Raw genomic sequence first — 20,264 nt, forward strand, 5'->3', positions numbered from 1 at the left:
CACCCCACTGCTCTCATGTCTCCTTCCCACGGGGGCTCGAGTGAGGAACCTCGACTCTTGTCCTTGGTGTCCCACACGCCTCACCAGCCAGGGCTTCCAGGGGCAGGTTGGGGCGAGAGACGGGAGGAGGCCCTCTTCCTAGCTGCCCTCCCCCCACCCTCTGGGCGGCCTCCCAGAGGCACTGGGCTCCTTATTAGGCAGAGAGGGATCTGGTTCTGCATTCTCCCCCAGCTTCTGTTTTCATGTTCAGACCCTCCCGAAGACACTCTGCAAAACAAATGACCACCTGCTGCCGGGTCTTGTCTTTATGAGCTCCAGGAAGGGGAAAATAAATGGCAGGCGCTCAGGAATTACAGCCTCCCTTCTCCAGGAGCTCATTAGTCATCGGGTTTCCCAGGGATAGGAACTGTGCCCACCCGGGGGGCAGAGACAGCGCTCGCGTGTTCCTCTTTGCCTTCGTTTGGAACAGCCCTCTCTCCTCCTTGCTGTGGACGGGCTGGTGGTGGCGGTCCTTAGGGAGGTGGCCCTGCGTCCTGCTGTGCACAGAGCGGTCCCCTCCCGGCCCGCCTTCCCAGCTTCGTCGCCGAGAGCATCCGTTTTCACTCTCAGGAGTATCCTGGTTCACCCAACAAACGACCGGGCGCCCCAGTTGAAAACGTCCCTGCGAGCTGAGGGATTTTCTCCTCCGCCGTCTCCGGGGGAGGCTGACAGCAGGTGGAGGCTGACAGCAGGTGAAGGCTTACAGCAGATTTCCGGGATCCGCTTCGTGGCTGCCGCCCTGCACCAGGGCGCTGACCGGGAGAAAGGGAGAACCGCAGCCCGTGCAAGAGGGCGGCAGAGGCGTTGCCCGCTGCCTGCGGCCAGCCTGCCCGGGGACGTGGTGTTCACCTGCACGTCCGAACGCAGGTGTCTGTGTATCAGCTTCTGCCTACCTACCTGTCTAGCTTTTCACTCACCTGCCTCTCTGCCTGTGTATTCTCTGTCTACCGACTTACCTGTCCCCCTCTGTCAGGCTGTGTCGCAGTTTAGTATTTAGTGATGGGAGATGTTCTCGGGAAGAACAGGGGCAGAGTGTGAGCGCTGGAAGGGGCTCCAGAGGTCGCCCTGCGGCAGGCGCGCTCTCGGGGGAGTCACACAGCAAGCGCGGGCCGCGCGGGACTCGGGTGTGTCTCCTGCCCCCAGCCTGGGGCTTTCCTCTGCCGCGCCCTGCTCCTGTCCCTGCTCCTGTCCCTGCTCCTGTCCCTGCTCCCTGCACTGTGCTCCTGTCCCTGCTCCCTGCGCCCTGCTCCTGTCCCTGCTCCCTGCGCCCTGCTCCTGTCCCTGCTCCTGTCCCTGCTCCCTGCGCTGTGCTCCTGTCCCTGCTCCTGTCCCTGCTCTTGTCCCTGCTCCCTGCGCCGTGCTCCTGTCCCTGCTCCTGTCCCTGCTCCCTGTGCCCTGCTCCTGTCCCTGCTCCTGTCCCTGCTCCCTGCTCCCTGCTCCTGTCCCTGCTCCTGTCCCTGCTCCCTGCTCCTGTCCCTGCTCCCTGCTCCCTGCTCCTGTGCCCTGCTCCTGTCCCTGCTCCTGTCCCTGCTCCCTGCTCCCTGCGCCGTGCTCCTGTCCCTGCTCCTGTCCCTGCTCCTGTCCCTGCTCCCTGCTCCCTGCTCCTGTCCCTGCTCCTGTCCCTGCTCCCTGCGCCGTGCTCCCCCCGGCCTGACGAGAAGGGCTTCGTTTCGCCTTTGCCTCTGCTGCTGGGCGTGGGTGAGTTACAAGTAACGCGCCCGACAGGTGGAAGATCGCGTCCCAGCGCCGTCCTTGCCAGGCACGGACTCGGGGCGACCGGCTGGGCCTCCGTGTCGTCTGCGGGGAGGGAGGGGGAGCGGTGACAAAGGGTGCGTGAGACAGTGAGTGGGGAGCATCTGACACCAGGAGGCAGCAGCTACTCTCCCTTTCGGTGAGGACTTCTCTCCACAGCACATCTCAAGGGCCTTGGGGGCGTCCCCTTCTCGGGCGTCTGTCAGAGTAAGAATGTACCTAATCCATTCGTCACGTGTTCAAAGAAGTGTCACCCAAAGTATGACCCCGAAGGCGGGCAGAGGGCGCCCACGGCCTGAAAGGGGTGGTGGGCAGGAGGCGAGAGGCCTGGGTCTGAGCAGGGCTGTGCCCCGCAAGGCCGAGGCGGGCCCTGGGCCACCCCAGTCCCTTCTCAGTGCGGCAGAGGCGCCGGGCTTGCTCTCCGGCGTCCCTGCTGACTCGAGCAGCCCTGCTCTCCCGGCCCTTCCTCCCACGCTTGCCGGTCCAGGCGATTCGTGACCCACTGGCCCGGCTCACCAGGAGGAGCGCAGGCAGCTCCATGGCACTGCTGCACGAAACGCTCGCTAGGGGACTGAACGGGGTGGAGAGCCCGCCCCGGCCTGGTGCCAGAGGCTACGGCCGACGGGCTCGTGTGCCAGCCAGAGCTTGCCTGTGCGCCGGGCCCTCCCTGCGGGGGCCTGTGGTCCCAGCCCCGGCTGGCGTCATGGGCCGGATGTCCTTGGGCAAATCACGTAACTTCTTTGAGCCTCATTTTTCTCATCTCTGAAAAAAAATTACCATGGGACGGGGTAGGACTTACGCCATTCAATGAAAAGGCGTGCGAGCCCAGCGCGGGGCTGGGCCACGCAGGGCCTTTGTCCTGGCGCCCCCAGAGCATGGCGGCCTGGGGGTGGCGGGCAGGGAAGAGCGGGCGTCTGCCGCCTATTCCCTCTTCTGGCGGCAAGCCGGGGGCTGCAGGTGTGCGCTGTGGGCCGTGAGGCAGGCTGGCTTCGTGGGTGAGGGCCTGGCTGCGCTCCGAGGCCGCACACAGCTAGCTCTCCCCTCAGCGCCTCCCCGGGGGGACCTCTGTGCGTGACCCTCCGCCTGAGGGCCTGCAGAACACGATCTCGCTGCGTCCTCGCCAGAGGAGGCTCACGTGACCTGGTCTCCTGCCCCGACGGGACCCACTTCTAACATTTTACCCCTGTCCCACCCCGTGGAGCCTCGGCCGCAACCCCTCCAGCTGGAAGGGGCTTTGAAGCCACCTCTTTGCCCCCTGCCGGGCCCTCCCCAGCTCCACACCTGTGTCCGGTCCGTCTCCAAACCCCCAGTGCCCCTCACGGGGCCAGGGGTGCGGCTGGCGCAGTGTGGTGTGTGTTGGATGAATGGGGGAGCCCGTGAATAACTGGAATGTCCCCCTCTCTGGACCCCTGTAGGTCAAGGACGTCGTGGGCTATAACTCCCTGGGCCACTGCTTCTTCACGGAGGACGGGCCCGAGGAGCGCAACACCTTCGACCACTGTCTCGGCCTCCTCGTCAAGTCCGGGACCCTCCTGCCCTCCGACCGCGACAGCAGGATGTGCAAGACGATCACCGAGGACTCGTACCCGGGCTACATCCCCAAGCCCAGGCAGGACTGCAAGTAGGCGCCCCTCCACGCCACGCCGGGCCCCTGCCTTCTGGCCGGGGCTGGGCCCCACACCCGGGCTCTGAGCAGCTGGAACCCCCAGCCCCAAACCACCTGCTGCCCAGAGGGGAGGTGGGTTTCCCTTCTCGGGTGCCCTGTGTGCATCCTTCGTCTAAAGAGAACCATGGCTCGCGCCCTCTGGCTTTTCCTGCTGCGAGGGAGTGCGCTCTCTGCAGAGAGCGGTCTGCCCCCGGCTCCCCACGTGTGCACGTCAGCACGAGCCGCACCGGCCACTTACAGACGCGAGAGGCAGAGCTTCCTGTGCGGCCCACCTTTAGAAACGGCTGCCTTTCAGGGTTCTCCTGACTGGGGTTTATTTTAGGGTCCATCTTGGGCTTCAAAGAGCCACACCCGTGTCAAATTCTGAACATTTTAAGTGTTTTAGTGCACCCTTCTCCAGTGAGAAAACTGGGTGTCAGACCAAAAAAGTCCACAGCTCCCCAGTCTCCAGAGGCGTTAGGAGGCGATGTCAGGGAGCCCTGCGGCGGCGCGGAGCCGGGGGCCGCTGTCTGACGCCTCCCATCCCCCACCCGCAGTGCTGTGTCCACCTTCTGGATGGCCAACCCCAACAACAACCTCGTGGACTGCGCTGCTGCGGGGTCCGAGGTGAGCCGGGCTCTCGCTTCTTCGGAGGACATTAAGGGGGGGGGGCCAGGGATTCAGAGTGGCCGGGGACAACCCTGAAGTCAGGGAGCTCCGAACCCCAGCTCGGGGCGGGATGGGCAGGTCTTCGGCGAGGGCTGTGCCTTCGTCGCACCGAGGACAGGGCTCGTTATGTGCGATGACTCATCGCTGGGTGGAAATCGGGGTCAGCACCGTGCCTGGCACGGCAGCGTTCTAATGAGCTAACGTCACGGGATCCTTACCCTAACCCGCACCGTTGGGTGGGCGAGGACTCGGGCCAGGGGCGCTCACGGGACACACACGGCCTGGCTCTCACCCACCCCCGCCTGTGGCCCCCCCGGGGGGCGCCGAGCAGGGCGGCTGTGCCCCCAGGCTGCAGCGTGCACGTCTCAGCCTGGAAGGGAGAAACCGGGGACAGGCACGGGGCGCCCCGTGAGGGGCCAGGCGGAGAGGACGCCGAAACCCGGCCGCGTGGAGCCCGTGGCCGGCAGTCGGGCTGGACGGGGGCTTTTCGCAGTCAGGGTGGCCCCGAAAGCGCATCGGCTTCCCGCCCCTCGCCCTGTCCCGGGAGCCGGGGGAGGCCTGGGGCCACGTGGGCCCCCCGACGGGCAGCGGGCTGGCGCTGAGGCCTGTGGCGTCTGTGTCCCCCCACCTAGGAAACTGGATTTTGGTTCATTTTCCACCACGTGCCAACGGGCCCCTCGGCGGGCATGTACTCCCCGGGCTACTCGGAGCACATCCCCCTGGGCAAGTTCCACAACAACCGAGCACATTCTAACTACCGCGTGAGTGTTCCTGGGCACCCCAGTCGGGCAGCGCCGAGACCAGGGTCATGGGGACGGGAACGGGGCAGGGACGCCGCGCTGGGGCAGAAGCCGTCTTGGGACGCAGGGGCCCTGCGTGCAGACCGCCCTGGACGTCCGGGCCGGTCCTCTGCGCCAATCCCAAGTGGTGCAGGAGAGTGAACGGAGGCCCCCAGAAGAGAGAGGACACAGTCTGCGTCAAAAAGCAGCCAGGGAGTTGACCAAACGGGAGAGACCTCTTCTCGAATGACCCGAGCTTCACCAGGGGGTGGCCTGTGAGCCGGACTGGGCTGGGTGGGCCGACAGAGGACCCCGGGCAGGGTCACATCCCAGGAGCCAAGAAAGAAGATGGGTTGCCGGGCAGGAGGCAGAGGGCGGAGGGGCATTTGCGTGTCTGTTGTGGACCAGGGCGGGGGGGGGGGCTGCCTCCCTGCCATACAGCTGTGGGGGTGGGGATACTGTACTGGCCAGTTGTCAGACCCTCGGGGACCGTCCCCTGAGGGGCTGGTGAGCTGTGTTGGACCTGGGTGTTTGGAAAGATGGGAACAGGCCAGGACACATGGGGAGGGTGGTTTCCTACAGGAATTAGGCCAGGGTCGCGGGCACAGGCAGAGGGACGGCCTTGGGGACGGCGGCAGGGGAGAGGAGGGGAGAGGAGGCTGGAGCTGGAGGGGCCGGCTGTCCGTGCGAGGGAGGCTCTGAGCTTAGCGTTCAGCCCGGGGAGCCGCACCCCCCCCCCCCCCCCCCCGCGCACGAGCGGGGCCCCGCCCAGGGCTCTTCCCCTGGGCGACGGCGGGGACACTCACAGCCCGTCCCAGAGGCGACAGCCGAGCCTGAGGGATAAGGGGGCTTCACGTCCTGGCTCGCGAGAGAGGGGCCTGGAGTCCAGCCTCACAGCTGATTCACAGCACAGGGGCTTCGCCGGAGGCCACGTGGCAGATGCAGTGGCTGGAGTGACCTCCAGTGATCCAAACAGGAGAACCTGTGTTGGTGCACTCCTGAGACGGCAAGGGAATCTGGGGAGGAAGGGGTGGGGCTCTCCGGGCAGCACCCCCAGCTGCCCTGGCTCCCACTCACCATGGCTGACGGGGGGGTGCACCCTGGAGCCACATAGGAAAGTGAGGCTCTCTTCTCAAGTCAGGTAGGATCCGAGGCAAGGCCCCGGGAGGGCCGCAGGCCTCTGCCCCCAGGTGGAGACGAGACCTGGGCTCAGCGTTTCCTTTAAATCGCTGCAGACACTTTCCCCAGGAAAGCGGCATCTTCTTCCTTGACTTGGGTCCAGAAGCAGTGTGCATGCTGGGCGCAGGGGCTTAGCCGAGTGGCTTTGGGCAAGGTCCTTAGCCCCTGCAAACCTCAGCTGCCCCCTCTGTACCTCCAAGAGGACACCCCACTTCAATCTGACCCGTGCAGGGCGGCTCCCCTCCCCCACTGCAGAGCCCCACCTCCATGAGTGCATCCTGAGAGCAAAGCTGGTTTTCCTGAGGCTTTTAAGACAGTGCAGTGAGGAGGGGGGTGAGAAGATGCCTGGCCTGCAGCGGAAGCCAGCACGTCCCTGTCCCTCCCCAGGCTGGCATGATCATAGACAATGGCGTCAAGACGACCGAGGCCTCCGCCAAGGACAAGCGGCCCTTCCTCTCTATCATCTCTGCCAGGTAATCAAGCCTCGGGACCCCTTGAGTAAGCCCCATTCATTCACGCATTCCTCCGAGCTTTCCTTGGGCTTTGACCGGCCTAGGGCGTGGAGTGCTCCTCAGTGCTGCTGAGAACAAAATAGGTGACGTGTCTGTCACCTGCATGGGGCTGGGCCTGCTGCTTCTGCTTCAAGCTCAGAAAGTTCATTCCTGAACCACAATAAGGGACGAAGCGGTGCTTCGTCAGAGTGCCATGGGCACCATGAGCAGAGAGATGCTCACAGCCCAGAAGGGGCTCCGCTCGGGAGCCCCCGCACTGACCGCGGAGCCCGCCCCACGCTGTGCTGCAGGTACAGCCCTCACCAGGACGCCGACCCGCTGAAGCCCCGGGAGCCGGCCATCATCCGGCACTTCACCGCCTACAAGAACCAGGACCACGGGGCCTGGCTGCGCGGCGGGGACGTGTGGCTGGACAGCTGCCGGTGAGTCGGGGCCATGTGGCCTTGGCCCAAAGTGGGGCGGCACTCTGGGCGGTGGGGAGCAGAGCACGACTGGCCGGGCACGCGATGTACTGACGCTTGGTCTTCCGGTCCCCCAGCAGGCACAGGCTTAGAACGGCAGCAGGCAGTGGCCCCTGCACCCCTAGACACAGCTGCGGCCCGCAGAGCCGGGGGCTGTGGGTGGTGACTCGTCTCCAGGCGGTCGCCGGGCTCTCCTAGGCCTGTGAGCGGCAGGAGGGAGGAGCCAGCCCGAGTTCGGCACCGACCCTGTGCTGGGCCCTGGGTTGCCTCCGTGCCTTCCCATGACTCTCAAAGACAGACCCTGTCGTCGCTGTCTCAGAGGTGGTCTCCTGCGGGGCGGTTTAGTGAATTTCCCTCACTAGTAAGGGGTGGGCCTCGGACTTGATACGTCAGCCGCTGGGCTGCAGGGCCCGAGGGAGAGGTGAGCTGTGGGGCGCAGTCCCTGCGGACGGCCACGGCCCGCCGGGCGCGGACCCGCAGGGGCAGGCAGCTGAGCCAGGCGTGGTCAGCGCAGCATCATGGAACGGGCCACAGAGGAAATGGATGTATTTCCCCGTTTATTGTGACCACTTAGAGGGAAAATAATGGGGAAAGGGAGCAACAGGAAGTGGAAGTGTGTAAGGAGGGACAGAAACACAGGATTCAGAGACAGGGAGAGAAAGAGAGAAAGAGAGACACTGCTCAGAAAAGCAGAGCCTGGATGGCGACCGACAGGCAGACCCCGACCCGGGTGGTGAGTGGGGCGCGCTGCCCGGCCCTGGCCCCCGGGCACTGGGGCCGTGAGGTGCAGAGGTGGGCGAGAGAAAACGGGCCCACGCGTCCCAGGCCCGGCGGCTGTCCTGATTCTGGCTTGCTGGCAGTCCAGGCCCCCACAGAGGCAACCGCGAACCCCCTGCCAGTGCGGCGCACCTTCTCGCTCCCCGCCGACCCCTTCCCACGGTCACCCCGGGTCTGGTGGCCACGAGGCTGCACTCCCACGAGGGGCAGGGTTGGCACAGTCGGGGCTCACAGAAGATGGGGGTCCCTCTGAGGACGTTGAGCGTGAGATGCTTGTGGGATATCCCATGGGAATAGCCCAGGTTTGGGGAAAGCAGGTGGGAAGAGTGGCTGATTTTACAGTCACCAGCAGACAGTGGGGATGGAAGCTTTGAGGACCTCAGGCAGAGCCCTGGGGGATGGCAGGGATAAGGAGAGGCACAAAGGGCTTCCACGTCTACCAGAGCGAGGCCCCCACGTCCCCTGGCCCAGCGCCCCCCGGCCCGGGAATCACCCACGAGGGCGGGTGGGGAGCAGGCCAGGGGAGCCCGTCTTCACGCTGCCGATGCAACGACGCTGGGAGGCACCGAGGTCGCCCTTTCCTCTTTGAAGTCAGCCGAAGCGGGGGGTGGGGGGAGATGCGCCTGAACAGTGCCCAGCTCCCTCAGCAACGCCCGTGCTCAGGCAAAGAGTGCCCCCCCGACAGTAGCCGCAGGGTGGCTCCAGGGCACAGGGGTCCTTCCTGACCCTGCGCTTAGCAAGGGCGCGCTCTGATCATCCGCTCTCGCCCCCAGGTTTGCTGACAACGGCATTGGCCTGACCCTGGCCAGGTAAGAGCGCGGGTAACCGCGCGGGGCCCTCTGTGGGACGCTGCCTCTGGGCGGGCAGCTCACCGCAGACACCGTCTCCCTGCAGCGGCGGGACCTTCCCGTACGATGACGGCTCCAAGCAGGAGATAAAGAACAGCCTGTTTGTTGGCGAGAGTGGCAACGTGGGGACTGAGATGATGGACAACAGGATCTGGGGCCCGGGAGGCTTGGACCACAGCGGAAGGACCCTCCCCATAGGCCAGTAGGTTTGCGACGTGGCGTAAGCCGTGCACCAGTGAGGGAAGGAAAGGCGCTCATTTGTGGTTTCTCCCATGCGCGGTCGGAGAAATGACGTCCCCGTGGGGCTGCCAGCCAAGGGGTGGGGCCTCGAATGCGAGAGAGCAGTCGGACCGCGTGAGCGCGCGTCTGTCCACTCGGGAGCCTGAGAAATGGAGAGGGTCCCTGAGCACCCTGCCCCTGCTGGGCCCCAGGCAGGACTTCCAGGTCACTGTCCTACTCCAGCCCCTCCCCCCGTCACAGAGCCTGCGCTCCCTCCCGACCTCCTCGTGGGGGTCCCGTGGCAGCCGCTCCCTGTCCACCCACCTCACTCTGCTGCACACATCCCACGTGCTCCCAGTCCAAAGGCTTGCTCACAGACAGGAAACGCATCTGATTAAATTGCTGTAACAACTAAGGCTAAGGCGATAGTGACTAATGGCTCTCCCTTCCCGAGGGACGCAGCATTGGCCCTCTCCCCCAGTGTTGACGGTATTTACCCAGTGACTCTTCATAGGATGGGAAGATTGGTCTGCAATAGAAGATAGTCCCCAACAACCAAGGCAGCAACTAGACAGACAGTCACCTCCTATCCATCCATCCATCCATCCCCTCGTTGCCCCTCATCATCATTTACTGACACTTACTGTGTCTGTGAGTGCTTTTCTAGTGAATTATCGAGTGAGTCAGCAATGTGCTGGGGAGGGGCAGCTGCGGAGGGTGGGGGTCAGGAGCAGGGCTCCGCTTTGCAGAACGTCTTTGGTGCCATCCACCTTGGAGGGTGCGCCCAGGGAGATGTGCCTGACCCCGGACTTCCCTTACTCCACAGGAATTTTCCAATCCGAGGAATTCAGTTCTACGATGGCCCCATCAACATCCAGAACTGCACCTTCCGCAAGTTCGCGGCCCTGGAGGGCCGGCACACCAGCGCCCTGGCCTTCCGTCTGAACAACGCCTGGCAGAGCTGCCCCCACAACAACGTGACCAACATTACCTTTGAGGACGTTCCGGTGAGTGAGGTGCCAGGGCCAGCTCCCAGCAAACCCAGACTCTGGGCAGTGAGTCACAAGTCCCTGGGGGCCGGCGCTGAGCTGTTGCTACCACCACAGAGCCGACCAGCCTCCTCTGAGCAGGCTGGGCCACGTCCCAGTTCTGTCTGCATCCAAACTGGAAAAGTACAAGTGTGGGGAGCCCGCAGGTCAGGACGGGGTAGGTGCCTGCTTGCCGCCATCCCAACCCCCACGCCCCGCCAGAGCTCGCCCAGCCGGAGCAGGCGCCTTAACACTGGGCTCGAGGTTCTGAGGCTGTCCCTCCAGGCGTCTTGCTTTTGACCTGGGACTTGTGCCTGGGCCACCTGTGTTGGCACAATTAATTTAAAAAACCTGAAGTTTCTAAGGGAATCTTTGCCGAAGATGCTGTGTTCAGCCTTCTCCCACGAGCAGACCGTGAACAGGGGCCTTCTGGCCACAGACAGCCGAGGAGTTAGCCCTGGGGGGTGATGGGGTCGCACAGCCGGCTGCCCTTGGAGACCAGGCAGGGCCAGACCTCCCGGTGCGTTTTCTGGGGGTTACAGACTTCCCAGGGCACTCCTCCTCCTCCTCCCCTCGGCCCCTGCCCCTGTCCATCTGCCCAGGGAAGGCGGGCTGAGGGACAAGAGGTGAAACTTAAGTTACCTAATTGCTTTGCTCAGGCCACCAGGGCCTGCAAGAGGCCCGTCATGGAAACCTCCAGGGGCCCGGGCTGAAAGGCTGTCCTCCTGAGACTCGGCACACACTCACACATGCCCCACCCCCGTGTGCGCATGCACTTTCTCACACAGACGGGCGCCATCACCACAGTCTCGTTCGCACTCACACACACGCACGCTCCTGGGTCGCCCCTGCCCATCTCTGCAGCCTTTCCAGCCTGGGGACCAGAGCACTCTGCAGGTCACCCGCAGCGGCCAACCCTCCCCTGGGCAACAACACGCTAGGTCTGCGGGCTGAGGCGGGGAGTCGTGGCCGCCTTTCCGGCCCCGTCTGAGGTCAGCCGTGCGGGTCCCCTCGTGCCCGATAGCATCTTTGGTTTGGCTGGTGTGTAATGTCCGCGGAAATCGGAAACTTCGCCGGGGACTGGTGACGGCTGCAGTTCCCCTTCCCTCCCCGGCCCCACCTGACTTGCCCGGGCTCTGTTTAGATCACTTCCAGAGTGTTCTTCGGGGAGCCCGGGCCCTGGTTCAACCGGCTGGACATGGACGGGGACAAGACGTCGGTGTTCCATGACGTGGACGGCTCCGTGTCCGAGTACCCCGGCTCCTACCTCACCAAGGCCGACAACTGGCTGGTCCGGCACCCAGACTGCATCGACGTCCCCGACTGGCGAGGGGCCATCTGCAGTGGGCGCTACGCACAGGTGGGGACACGAGGGCACGCCTGCCTGGTGTCTGTGGCCCGCTGTCCGCCCGTCTTCTGCAGAGAAGGGCGGACGGACGGAGAGCTTGCCCTGTCGTCGTAAGTGGCTACTGGTCAGTTGTGATCAGTAGTCTTCCTTCACTTCACAGTTGCTTTACTGTCTCTTTAAACACGTGATACTCCCGACAGCTCCGCGTGAGGGGCGGGGCTGAAGCGTCTCTTTCCATTTCATGAGCGATACAACTGGAGGGCACGATAGCACCTTCCTTCCAAAGGCACGTCACTGCACGTGGGCATGACACTCTCTCTTAGCCTCCGCTCCGGGGTTGTCACCTTAGTAACGGGGCACGGCAGCAAACGCTGTCTCACACCGAGGCTAGTCCAAAGCCCCCGCACTCGGGTGCCTGGGACTCCATGGCTGACAGTCTTGCTTTCAGTTTTGTCTCTGAAATGAAATGCCATCCTCCGGCCAGTGCACACTGACGCCCCCGTGGGCAGGCTGTGGGGCCAGGCGCTGAGAACCGGGGGGAGGCTGGGCAGCTGGCCGCGCCGTCTCCGAAACGCAGGCAGGATGGCAGCCCACGACAGGGCAGCTGCATTTGCGGCACAGCTGTCAAAGTTGTCGCTCTCTTGCTCCTGCTTTTCCCAAAATTTGCCTTCTGACCATTAGGCAAACTGCTCCCAGCTTCCCACTGGTGTCTCCTCAGCACAGCACTTTTTGAAGGAGCACGGAGCGTCAGCGGGAGGGCACCGTGCGGGCGGGCCGCGTCCGCCGGCACGTCCACCTTATTTGGCCGTTCTTCGCTCCACGTCTTCCAAGAGGGGCTGTTAAGGGAACGTGCCTTTGACAGTGCGGCCTCTCGTCGGATGTTAACCAGACGCTCCTCGAATAGTCCCTTATAATTGCCTTGTTGTGTGCTTCCTTTTTGGGTTTTAAAAGATGTACATTCAGGCCTACAAGACAAGTAATGTGCGAATGAAGATCATCAAGAATGACTCCCCCAGCCACCCGCTCTACCTGGAGGGGGCCCTGACCAGGAGCACCCACTACCAGCAGTACCAGCCGGTCATCACCCTGCAGAAGGGCTACACCATCCACTGGGACCACACGGCCCCGGCCGAGCTCGCCATCTGGCTCATCAACTTCAACAAGTGAGCTCCGGGCAGCAGGGACCGCGATGGCAGAGCCCCGGACGCGCCCCGTCCCAGGCCTCAGCCGGCTGTGTCCCCGGCAGAGGGCGCAGCTGACATCCCCCACAGCTCAGAACCAGAGGCCGGGCTGGGCCCCGCTGTGGGCGTGGGGGTCCCCAGCAGGGGCTCAGCTGAGGGTGTCCGGGCTTCATACGCAGGTCGGGCAAAAGTAGGTTCACAGTGGGAGTGCGTGAAACAAAGGGATTCTTCTTGCATTATTATTTATTTATTACTATCTTATTTTCTATGCCAATAACTGCAAACCTACTTTTGCCCCACCCTGTATTTGTGGTCGAGTGTCTTCTATGCACAACATCCCTGTGACGTGAACATTGATCAGACACAGAAAGTGAGACCCAAAGACACAACGCGGGCCCAGTGTTCAGGCTCCCCAGGAAGGGGCTGACCCGGGCCCTCTAGACTGAACCGACGTCCAGCTGACTTCTGGGTTTTCCCGCCAGAGTTCTGTAGGGAGCTCCCCCTACAGCCCCTGGAGCCCCCTGAGGGGCCCCTCGGGGTCCTCTCTCTCCCGAACACTTAACCACTCAGTCATCACCTATCGCACGTGTTCTCCAGAATCCCCCTTGCAGAAGGGGCGGGGCCCCGGCGGGGAACTCCTGGGTCTCTCTCGCAGGCGCAGGTGTACCCGGCGGCAGGGCGGCCGGGCGGCCGGGGGCATCCTGGCCTGCGAACCGACTCTGTCTTGGTGTCTAGGGGCGACTGGATCCGGGTGGGACTCTGCTACCCGCGAGGTACCAGCTTTTCCATCCTCTCGGATGTCCACAACCGCCTGCTGAAGCAGACGTCCAAGACGGGCACCTTCGTGCGGACCCTGCAGATGGAGAAAGTGGAGCAGAGCTTTCCGGGCCGCAGCCACTACTACTGGGACGAGGCGTCAGGGTGAGGAGCCCCACGCGGCCTGTCCCATGACCCTGAGATGCTCCCGCAGTGAGTGCTGGTTAGTGTAGGACCCCTTCCCGGGCACTTCCATTCTGAGGCTGATGGCTCCATCCGCCAGGGGCATTTTCCAGGCCATTAAGTTTTGTGAGTGACACGGACAGCCGTGTCCACAGCCCTCCTTTGCCAAAAGGCGTGAGGTCCTAGTCACCAGAAGTGGAAGGGGGAGGGGAGGCGAGGGCACTGCCCAGTCCCCTCCCCGTGAAGAGACTCTAAGGTCTTAAGGCAGCCGGCACGTGCTCTCTTCTTTTATAATGGGATAATGGCTCTATCAATTTGGTTACAGGAAAGTCAGGATTTGAAAATCAGAAGCATAAGTACAGTGTTGGGATCGGGGCAGTAAACAGCACCCCTCTCCCACCTGGGTCCCCAACCAGCTGCGGCGGGCAGAGCTCCCCGGCCGCCCGCGCACCGGCCCCGCCCCGGGTGGCACGGGGCCATCCCAGGCTCCCCTCCTGAGCCCAGCCCCAAAGACTCAGGGTGCAGAGCATCCCACGGAGTGCCCACTGCCTGTGGGCAGGCCCGCGTGACGCCCACCCCCACCAGCCAAACGGGGCGTTCCCCGCCCTGGGGAGGAAATGTGCGTGGCAGCGGCCTGAGCGTGCAGACGAGCCCTTCCAGATGAGCACCCGCGGGGGGCACCCCCCGCGTCTCTCCCACAGCGGCAGCAGGGGTTGGGAGCGAGTCTCGGGCTCGGGGGCCCAGGCCTCGTGGCGCCGCCTGTAGTTTTTTTCCTTCCTTTAAAATCTCGTTCCGCAGATGCGAATTTTTGAAAGGCAGACTGCCGCTGCAGAAGTTGAACTTTTTTGAGCAAAACACTGAACATTCTAAGATTTCCCCCTTCGTTATCTTTAAGCAGATTTTGTTGTCTAATTGAATGTTGGTTTTGGGTTGTTTTTTTTTTGTTTGTGTAGCTTATCATTATGCCAATTGACAGTAATGCTGTGCTTCTTAAACAATTTAAAAAATTTTTCAATCACAGTTGATAGGCCGTGTTTCTTAGTTTCAGGTGCACGTAGAGAGTAGACATTGATCTAGCTTACGGACTGATCACTGCGATGTTTCTAGTAACCGTGTGTCACCGCACAGTTACCGCGACACGACTGGCCGTGTCCCCTGTGCTGGGCTTGGCCCCCGTGACTGTTCTGCAGCCTGCGGTCCGCACTTCTCACTCCCTCCTCCTCCTGCGCCCAGGCCCCAGCCCCGCTTCCCACTGGGGGCCACCGTCTTCTCTGTACCTGCGAGTCTGCTTCTGTTTTGCTTTGTAGACTCCACATAGGAGTGAAATCGTTTGGTGTTTGTCTTTCTCTGTCTGACTTATTTACTTAGCTTACTGCTCTTCAGGTCTGTCCATGTCACAAATGGGAAGATTTCCTTCTTTTTATGGCCAAGTCATATTCCAATACATTTATGGGCACTTAGGAAGCTTCCATATCTTTGCTATTGTAAATAATACTGCAGTGAACATAAGGGTGCCTATATCTCTTCAAATTAGTGTTTTGGGGGTCCTTGGATAACTGCCCAGAAGTGGAATAGCTCGGTCATAAGGCAGTTCCATGTTTAGTCTTTTGAGGACTCTCCATACCGTTTTCCACAGTGGCCGCACCAATTTACATTCCCACCAGCAGGGCACGAGCTTTCCCTCTTCTCCTCGTCCTCGCCAACACTTTTTTGTTGACATATTGATGACAGACATTCTGACAGGTGTGAGGTGGTATCTCACTGTGGTTCTATTTTGCATTTCCCTGATGGGCACTGATGTGGAGCGTCTTTGCATATGTCTCTGGGCCCTCTGCACGTCCTTTAGAGAAGTGTCTGTTCAGGTCCTCTAATTTTTTAATTGAATTGTCTGGGGTTTTGGGGTTGTTTTTTTTTTTGGTATTAAGTTGTATGAGTCCTTTATATATTTTAGGTGTTAAGCCCTTTGGCAAACATCTTCTCCCGTTCAGATTTTCTTTTCAGTTTCTTTTGAGTTTCCTTCCCTGTGCAAAAAACTTTTCAGTTTGGTGTAGTCTCATTTGTTTATTTTTTCTTTAGTTTCCCTTGTATTAGGAGACATATCCAAAAGTATATACAGTACTAAAAGCAACGTCAGAGAGTTTACTGCCTGTGTTTTCTAATTTTATGGTTTCAGGTCTTACATTTAGGTCTTTAATCTATTTTGAGTTTATTCTTCTATAGGGTGTAAACTGGTGGTCTAGTTTCATCCTTTTGCATGTACCTTTTCAGTTTTCCCAACACCATTACGGGAGAGTCTGTCTTTACCCCATGGTGTGTTCTTCCTCTGTCACAGATTAATTGTCCCTATAGGCGTGAGACGACTTCTGGGCTCTGATGGCCTGCGCAGCCGTTCAGTGACGCGCTCAGGGACTACAAACGACGTTACAGGATATTTGTTTCCTGTGCAGAAGCCCAAACTTGGGGGCTTTTAGAGATCTTGGAGCTGTTTTTAATTGCCTTTGTGCCGTATAAATTTGTAGTTACTTCTTACTCAGGTTCAGAGCACCTGCTTTCCGTGGCTGCCTTGTCTTCCACTAGCGGCCAGGACGTCCCATAACCAAACCGCTCTGATTGGGGGTTAATGAAAGCCAATAGGCTAAAAGGGAGGGGCTGGGTTACGTCCACGCTCGGAATCAGCCCCGTTTGTCAAGGTTACAAGCCACCAAGGCGGGCCTGGCTGTGTTCTGGATGGCAGGGTTTGCCAGACGGCACCGTGCCAGGCGTTGCTCCCGTGTAAGCGCGTGTCCTGTGGGGAGGCCACAGCCAACACCCCCAGCTCCCCACACACAGGCTGCTGTTCCTGAAGCTGAAGGCCCAGAACGAGAGGGAGAAGTTCGCCTTCTGCTCTGTGAAGGGCTGCGAGAGAATCAGGATTAAAGCTGTGATACCCAAGCATGCGGGCGTCAGCGACTGCACAGCCACAGCGTACCCCCGGTTTGCCGAGCGAGCCGTCGTGGACGTGCCGATGCCCCGGAAGCTGGTTGGTGCTCAGCTGGTGAGTGGCAGGCGGCCAGCCTGCCCCTTTGCCTTCCGTTGGGCTCAGACCCCAACAGGGTCTTCTTGGGACGCCTGCTCAGCCCCGCAACACGCTTCCTGTGACTGGGGCGGGGGCGGGGGGCGCCGCAGGACGTGACCGCTTGCCAGGCTGTACGCTCCACGCTTCAAACCTAGCAACCACCCGGGGCCGGTTGGTTTTGCAGAAGACGAAGGACCGCTTCCTGGAGGTGAAGATAGAAAGTTCCAAGCACCGTTTCTTCCACCTGCTGAACGACCTCGCTTACATTGAAGTAAGGGGCGGTCTCTGTGGAGCTGGCACGCTCACCGACAGGCGGGGGGCGTCTCCTCGGGCTGGTGGCACAAACCGGGCGGCTTCAAACAACGGACATTTGTCCTCTTAGTTCTGAGGCCAGAGGCCAGAGTCCAGGTGTGGGCGGGCCGGTTCATTCCGGAGGCTCGGAGGGAGAGGCTGTTCCAGGCCCGTCCTAGCTCCCAATGGCTGCCGGCAGTCCTCAGTGTCCCTCAACTTGTAGAAACGTCCCTTCGGTCTCTGCCTGTGTTTTCACCTGGCCTTCTCCCTGTGTGTCTGAGTCTTCCGTGTCTGTTTGCCTCTCTTATGAGGGTGCCAGTCATTGGGTTTAGGGCTCATCCTAAATCTAGCACAAGCTCATCTTGAGATCCTTAATTACATCTGTGCAGACCCTGTTCTAGATTAGGTCCCTTTCACAGGCTCTAGGTGGACGGATGGTTTTTGGGGGGTGGCACTATTCACCCCACACCAGAAGGCTGCCGGGAACCGAGTGAAGTGGGTTAAGTGAGCTTTATGCTTTGAGCAGCTACAGAGAAACCTGTGTCCCGGGCTGACGTGGGCGCTCCGGGCAGGGGGCCGTGGGGCCTGCTCGCGTCAGGACCGCGCCCCACACCCCGCGTGGCTCTGGTCCGCAGGTGGACGGCCGGAGGTACCCCAGCGTGGAGGACGGCATCCAGGTGGTGGTGGTGGACGGCAGGCAGGGCCGCCTGCTGAGGCACGCAAGCTTCCGGAGCGCCCTGCTGCAGGGTGTCCCGTGGCAGCTCTTCAGTTACGTGGCGGACGTCCCCGACAAGTGAGTGCGGGCCCTCCCTGCCCCTAAGCCTTCGCCACGGCGCAGGCGGGAGCGCTCAGGCACGCTCCCCGGCCGGCCCACGGATCGTGGGTGCTGGGCCGGGAACCCCCTGCCGGAGCCGGGCCTCGTGAATGTAGGTCAGGCCGGGCGGTCGGCTCCCCGGCTACGAGTGGGAAGCCGGCCCTGGCCCTGGGCCCCCATCGTGATCTCATTCCCTCCCACGCTTTTAATGGGATCCAAATGCCAGTGGCTTGTGAGCGTCTCCAGCCCAGATCTCTCCCTGAAAGCCAGACACCCCGCTCCATGGCCCCTTGGAGGGGCCACCTAGAGGTCTCCTGGGGAACCGAATTCTCACCTTTTTTTTTTAATCCCCCAAACCAGCCAACTGTCCCGGTTTTCCTGTCTTGATGGCATTGTCATTGCCCTCCAGCCAGAGCAGAGTCGTGGCGTCACATTTGGCCCTTTTCCTTTGCCACACCCCACAACTGTGGCTGCTGCCCTCGGCGGTGCCCTGCGCGTGCCCTCCTTGCGGGCCTGCCCCGCCCCCGCCTCCCGCCCCATCCACGGGCCACCGCGGCCCCAGGGTCCCGGGGGTGGAAGAGGAGCTGCTCACGCCCGAAGCGAGGATGGCCTCCAGGCGCTGCCCCTGCACCGAGGGCGAGTCCGTGCGGACCCCTGCGGGCCCTCGAGAAGCCCAGACCAGGCGGAGAGGGCGGCACGGTGTGCCCGCCGTCGGGCTGTGGCCGATGGGAAGCCCCATCCCCGCGTCCGCTGCCGTGAGCCACCCCAGACCGACGCCTGTCCGGGGGACGTGGCCTTCCTGGGAGGCCCCCAGGGGAAGGCTTAGCCCAGACAGGTCCGGTTCCTCTGAATTGGAGCGACCTCCGGGGGGCAGAGCCCGAGTCCGAAGGCGAGGGTGTGTCTGCGATGCCGCGGCTCTCCGTGGCAGCCACCAGTGTCGGGCCTCCCGCCCCGTCTGCTCTGACCGCACACAGGCCTCTGCGTGCTGAGAACTTCCCTTCTGTCCTGATGGGCCAGGCGGGAGGGGGCGTGGAGCGGGGTGACGGCAGGTTCCAGGGCCCGAGCAGATGCTCCAGACTGGCCTCCAGCCGGTGGGGCTCCTTTGAGACGGTAGCCAGAGGCCCCGCTGCTGTTCCTGTGGGGGGGTGTTCACTTCCTCCTGCCCAGGCCCCACGAAGGCTGCTTTCACAGCGCGGTGGCCCGGGGAGCCAGGGCGGGCAGGTGGAGGCTCCCTGCTCCCAGGCGGCTGCTGCGGGGTGGGACCTTCAGGCCGGGCACCTCCATTGCGCCAGGCCTCTGCCCCCACCCAGGCACCCTTCCGTGCTGGCGAGTCCTCTCAGATACTAGCAGCTCAGTTTCCCCATTTGCAAAACAGAGCTGTGGCGCTGCCTTACCTGACCAGAAAGGGGCATGGCAGGCACCTGCCGGCTGGCTGTCCCTGAGCACGGGGCACCCAGGCCTTCTCCACCCCCAGCGGACAGCGGGCAGGACGCCCCGGCCAGGAACTGGGGCCGCCCGGCACAGTGGTGCCCCCGGGGCGCACTCGGGCACCTGCTCCGCCCTCTCTGGGGACAGACTGCAGCCTTGGAGAGCCGCCAGCGCCAGCTGCACCCAGATGGTGGGAGGGGTGTGCCAAGCAGCCCGCAGGAGGGGCTGCCCTCCCCGCTCGCCGGCCCGGCCTCTGGGCACAGCTCGGTGCCCTTGGTCCGCCGCGCCCTCTCGTCCTCTAACCAGCCCTCCTTGCTCAGCTCCATAGTTCTCATGGTATCGAAGGGAAGACACGTCTCCAGGGGCCTGTGGACTCGAGTGCTGGAGAAGCTCGGGGCGGACAAGGGGCTCCGGCTGAAAGGTGAGGGGCGGGGTCCGGCCTGGGGTTTCCACGAGCTCAGCTGCCCCTGCCGGGCGCAGACCCTGTGTCGGCACAGCCGGTGGTCCCTGGGATGCAGGGCCGGTGCCACCTACACAGGCTCTTTGCCCTGCATGTGACCAGTGAAGGAAATGGCTAAAGTTGTTCTCCCAGCAGGGGAGCCTTTTTTCCATCAAAAATACCAGCAGCAACGTGGCTTGGTCTGCCCTCTGCCGGTTCTGGCCGCTCTGGCCGCTGGGGCCCCCACCGCTCCCTCAGCACCGCAGCGGATGTCCCAGGCATGTTCCTTGCTGCTGCTGCTGCAGTCGGCAAGCCCTCAGCGCTCCCGGGGGGCAGGCGGGCGAGCCGGGACCTGTGCAACCTGGCCAGGGCCACAGAGCGAAGCCCAGCCCCGACACACCGGGCGGGCGGCGCGGCAGCCAGCAGCAGCAGCAGACCTCGTCAGAGGGCCCCTAGCAGGCGGAGGGGAGGGAGCAGCTGTGCGGATGATGGTGCGCGTGTCCACTGTAGTTGTCACGTGTCAGCCTGGCACCGTGCTAAGCAGTCTCACAGTTGTCTCCTGTTTTCTCAGTCACCTGTGGGACAGGTACCGTCACCTCCATACAAGGTGAGGAAGCTGAGAATTAGACAGCTAAGTAACTTGGATGCTAATTTTCCTAATCCAGAGGCAGGACTTTCGGCTGCCATGCTGTCCCGACTACAAAAACCATCAAAGCTACCGCCCAAAGGGTCACTGGGCTGCACAGAGGGGCAGGGACCTGCTGGTGGCCATGGGGCCACCTGTGCAGGTGGCTGAGGCTCCGCGGAGACCGTGTGCCCCGCACAAACGTCGTCAGGCGCTGTCAGTGCTTAGGCGCAGGG

The 20,264-nt window shown here is 62.4% G+C and overlaps 1 protein-coding gene across 2 annotated transcripts in view; it reads left to right on the forward strand.

The window, feature by feature from the left end:
* The window catches only part of CEMIP (cell migration inducing hyaluronidase 1), a 102,426-nt gene that overhangs the window by 81,666 nt on the left and 496 nt on the right, over positions 1-20,264 (forward strand). For both annotated transcript variants that reach the window (XM_054588415.1, XM_054588407.1), the window contains 15 exons: positions 3,207-3,412; positions 3,994-4,063; positions 4,738-4,866; positions 6,451-6,536; positions 6,866-6,997; positions 8,587-8,622; positions 8,708-8,863; positions 9,707-9,887; positions 11,053-11,268; positions 12,208-12,419; positions 13,173-13,358; positions 16,206-16,410; positions 16,616-16,702; positions 17,358-17,515; positions 19,285-19,385. In XM_054588415.1, coding sequence (XP_054444390.1) covers positions 3,207-3,412; positions 3,994-4,063; positions 4,738-4,866; positions 6,451-6,536; positions 6,866-6,997; positions 8,587-8,622; positions 8,708-8,863; positions 9,707-9,887; positions 11,053-11,268; positions 12,208-12,419; positions 13,173-13,358; positions 16,206-16,410; positions 16,616-16,702; positions 17,358-17,515; positions 19,285-19,385 — 2,161 coding nt within the window. The remainder of the gene's footprint in view (positions 1-3,206; positions 3,413-3,993; positions 4,064-4,737; positions 4,867-6,450; positions 6,537-6,865; positions 6,998-8,586; positions 8,623-8,707; positions 8,864-9,706; positions 9,888-11,052; positions 11,269-12,207; positions 12,420-13,172; positions 13,359-16,205; positions 16,411-16,615; positions 16,703-17,357; positions 17,516-19,284; positions 19,386-20,264) is intronic.

The sequence above is a fragment of the Pteronotus mesoamericanus genome, unplaced genomic scaffold, assembly GCF_021234165.1.
Source record: "Pteronotus mesoamericanus isolate MK-2021 breed Mesoamerican mustached bat unplaced genomic scaffold, CSHL_Meso_final contig_1242, whole genome shotgun sequence".
In the NCBI taxonomy this organism is placed as follows: Eukaryota; Metazoa; Chordata; class Mammalia; order Chiroptera; family Mormoopidae; genus Pteronotus; species Pteronotus mesoamericanus.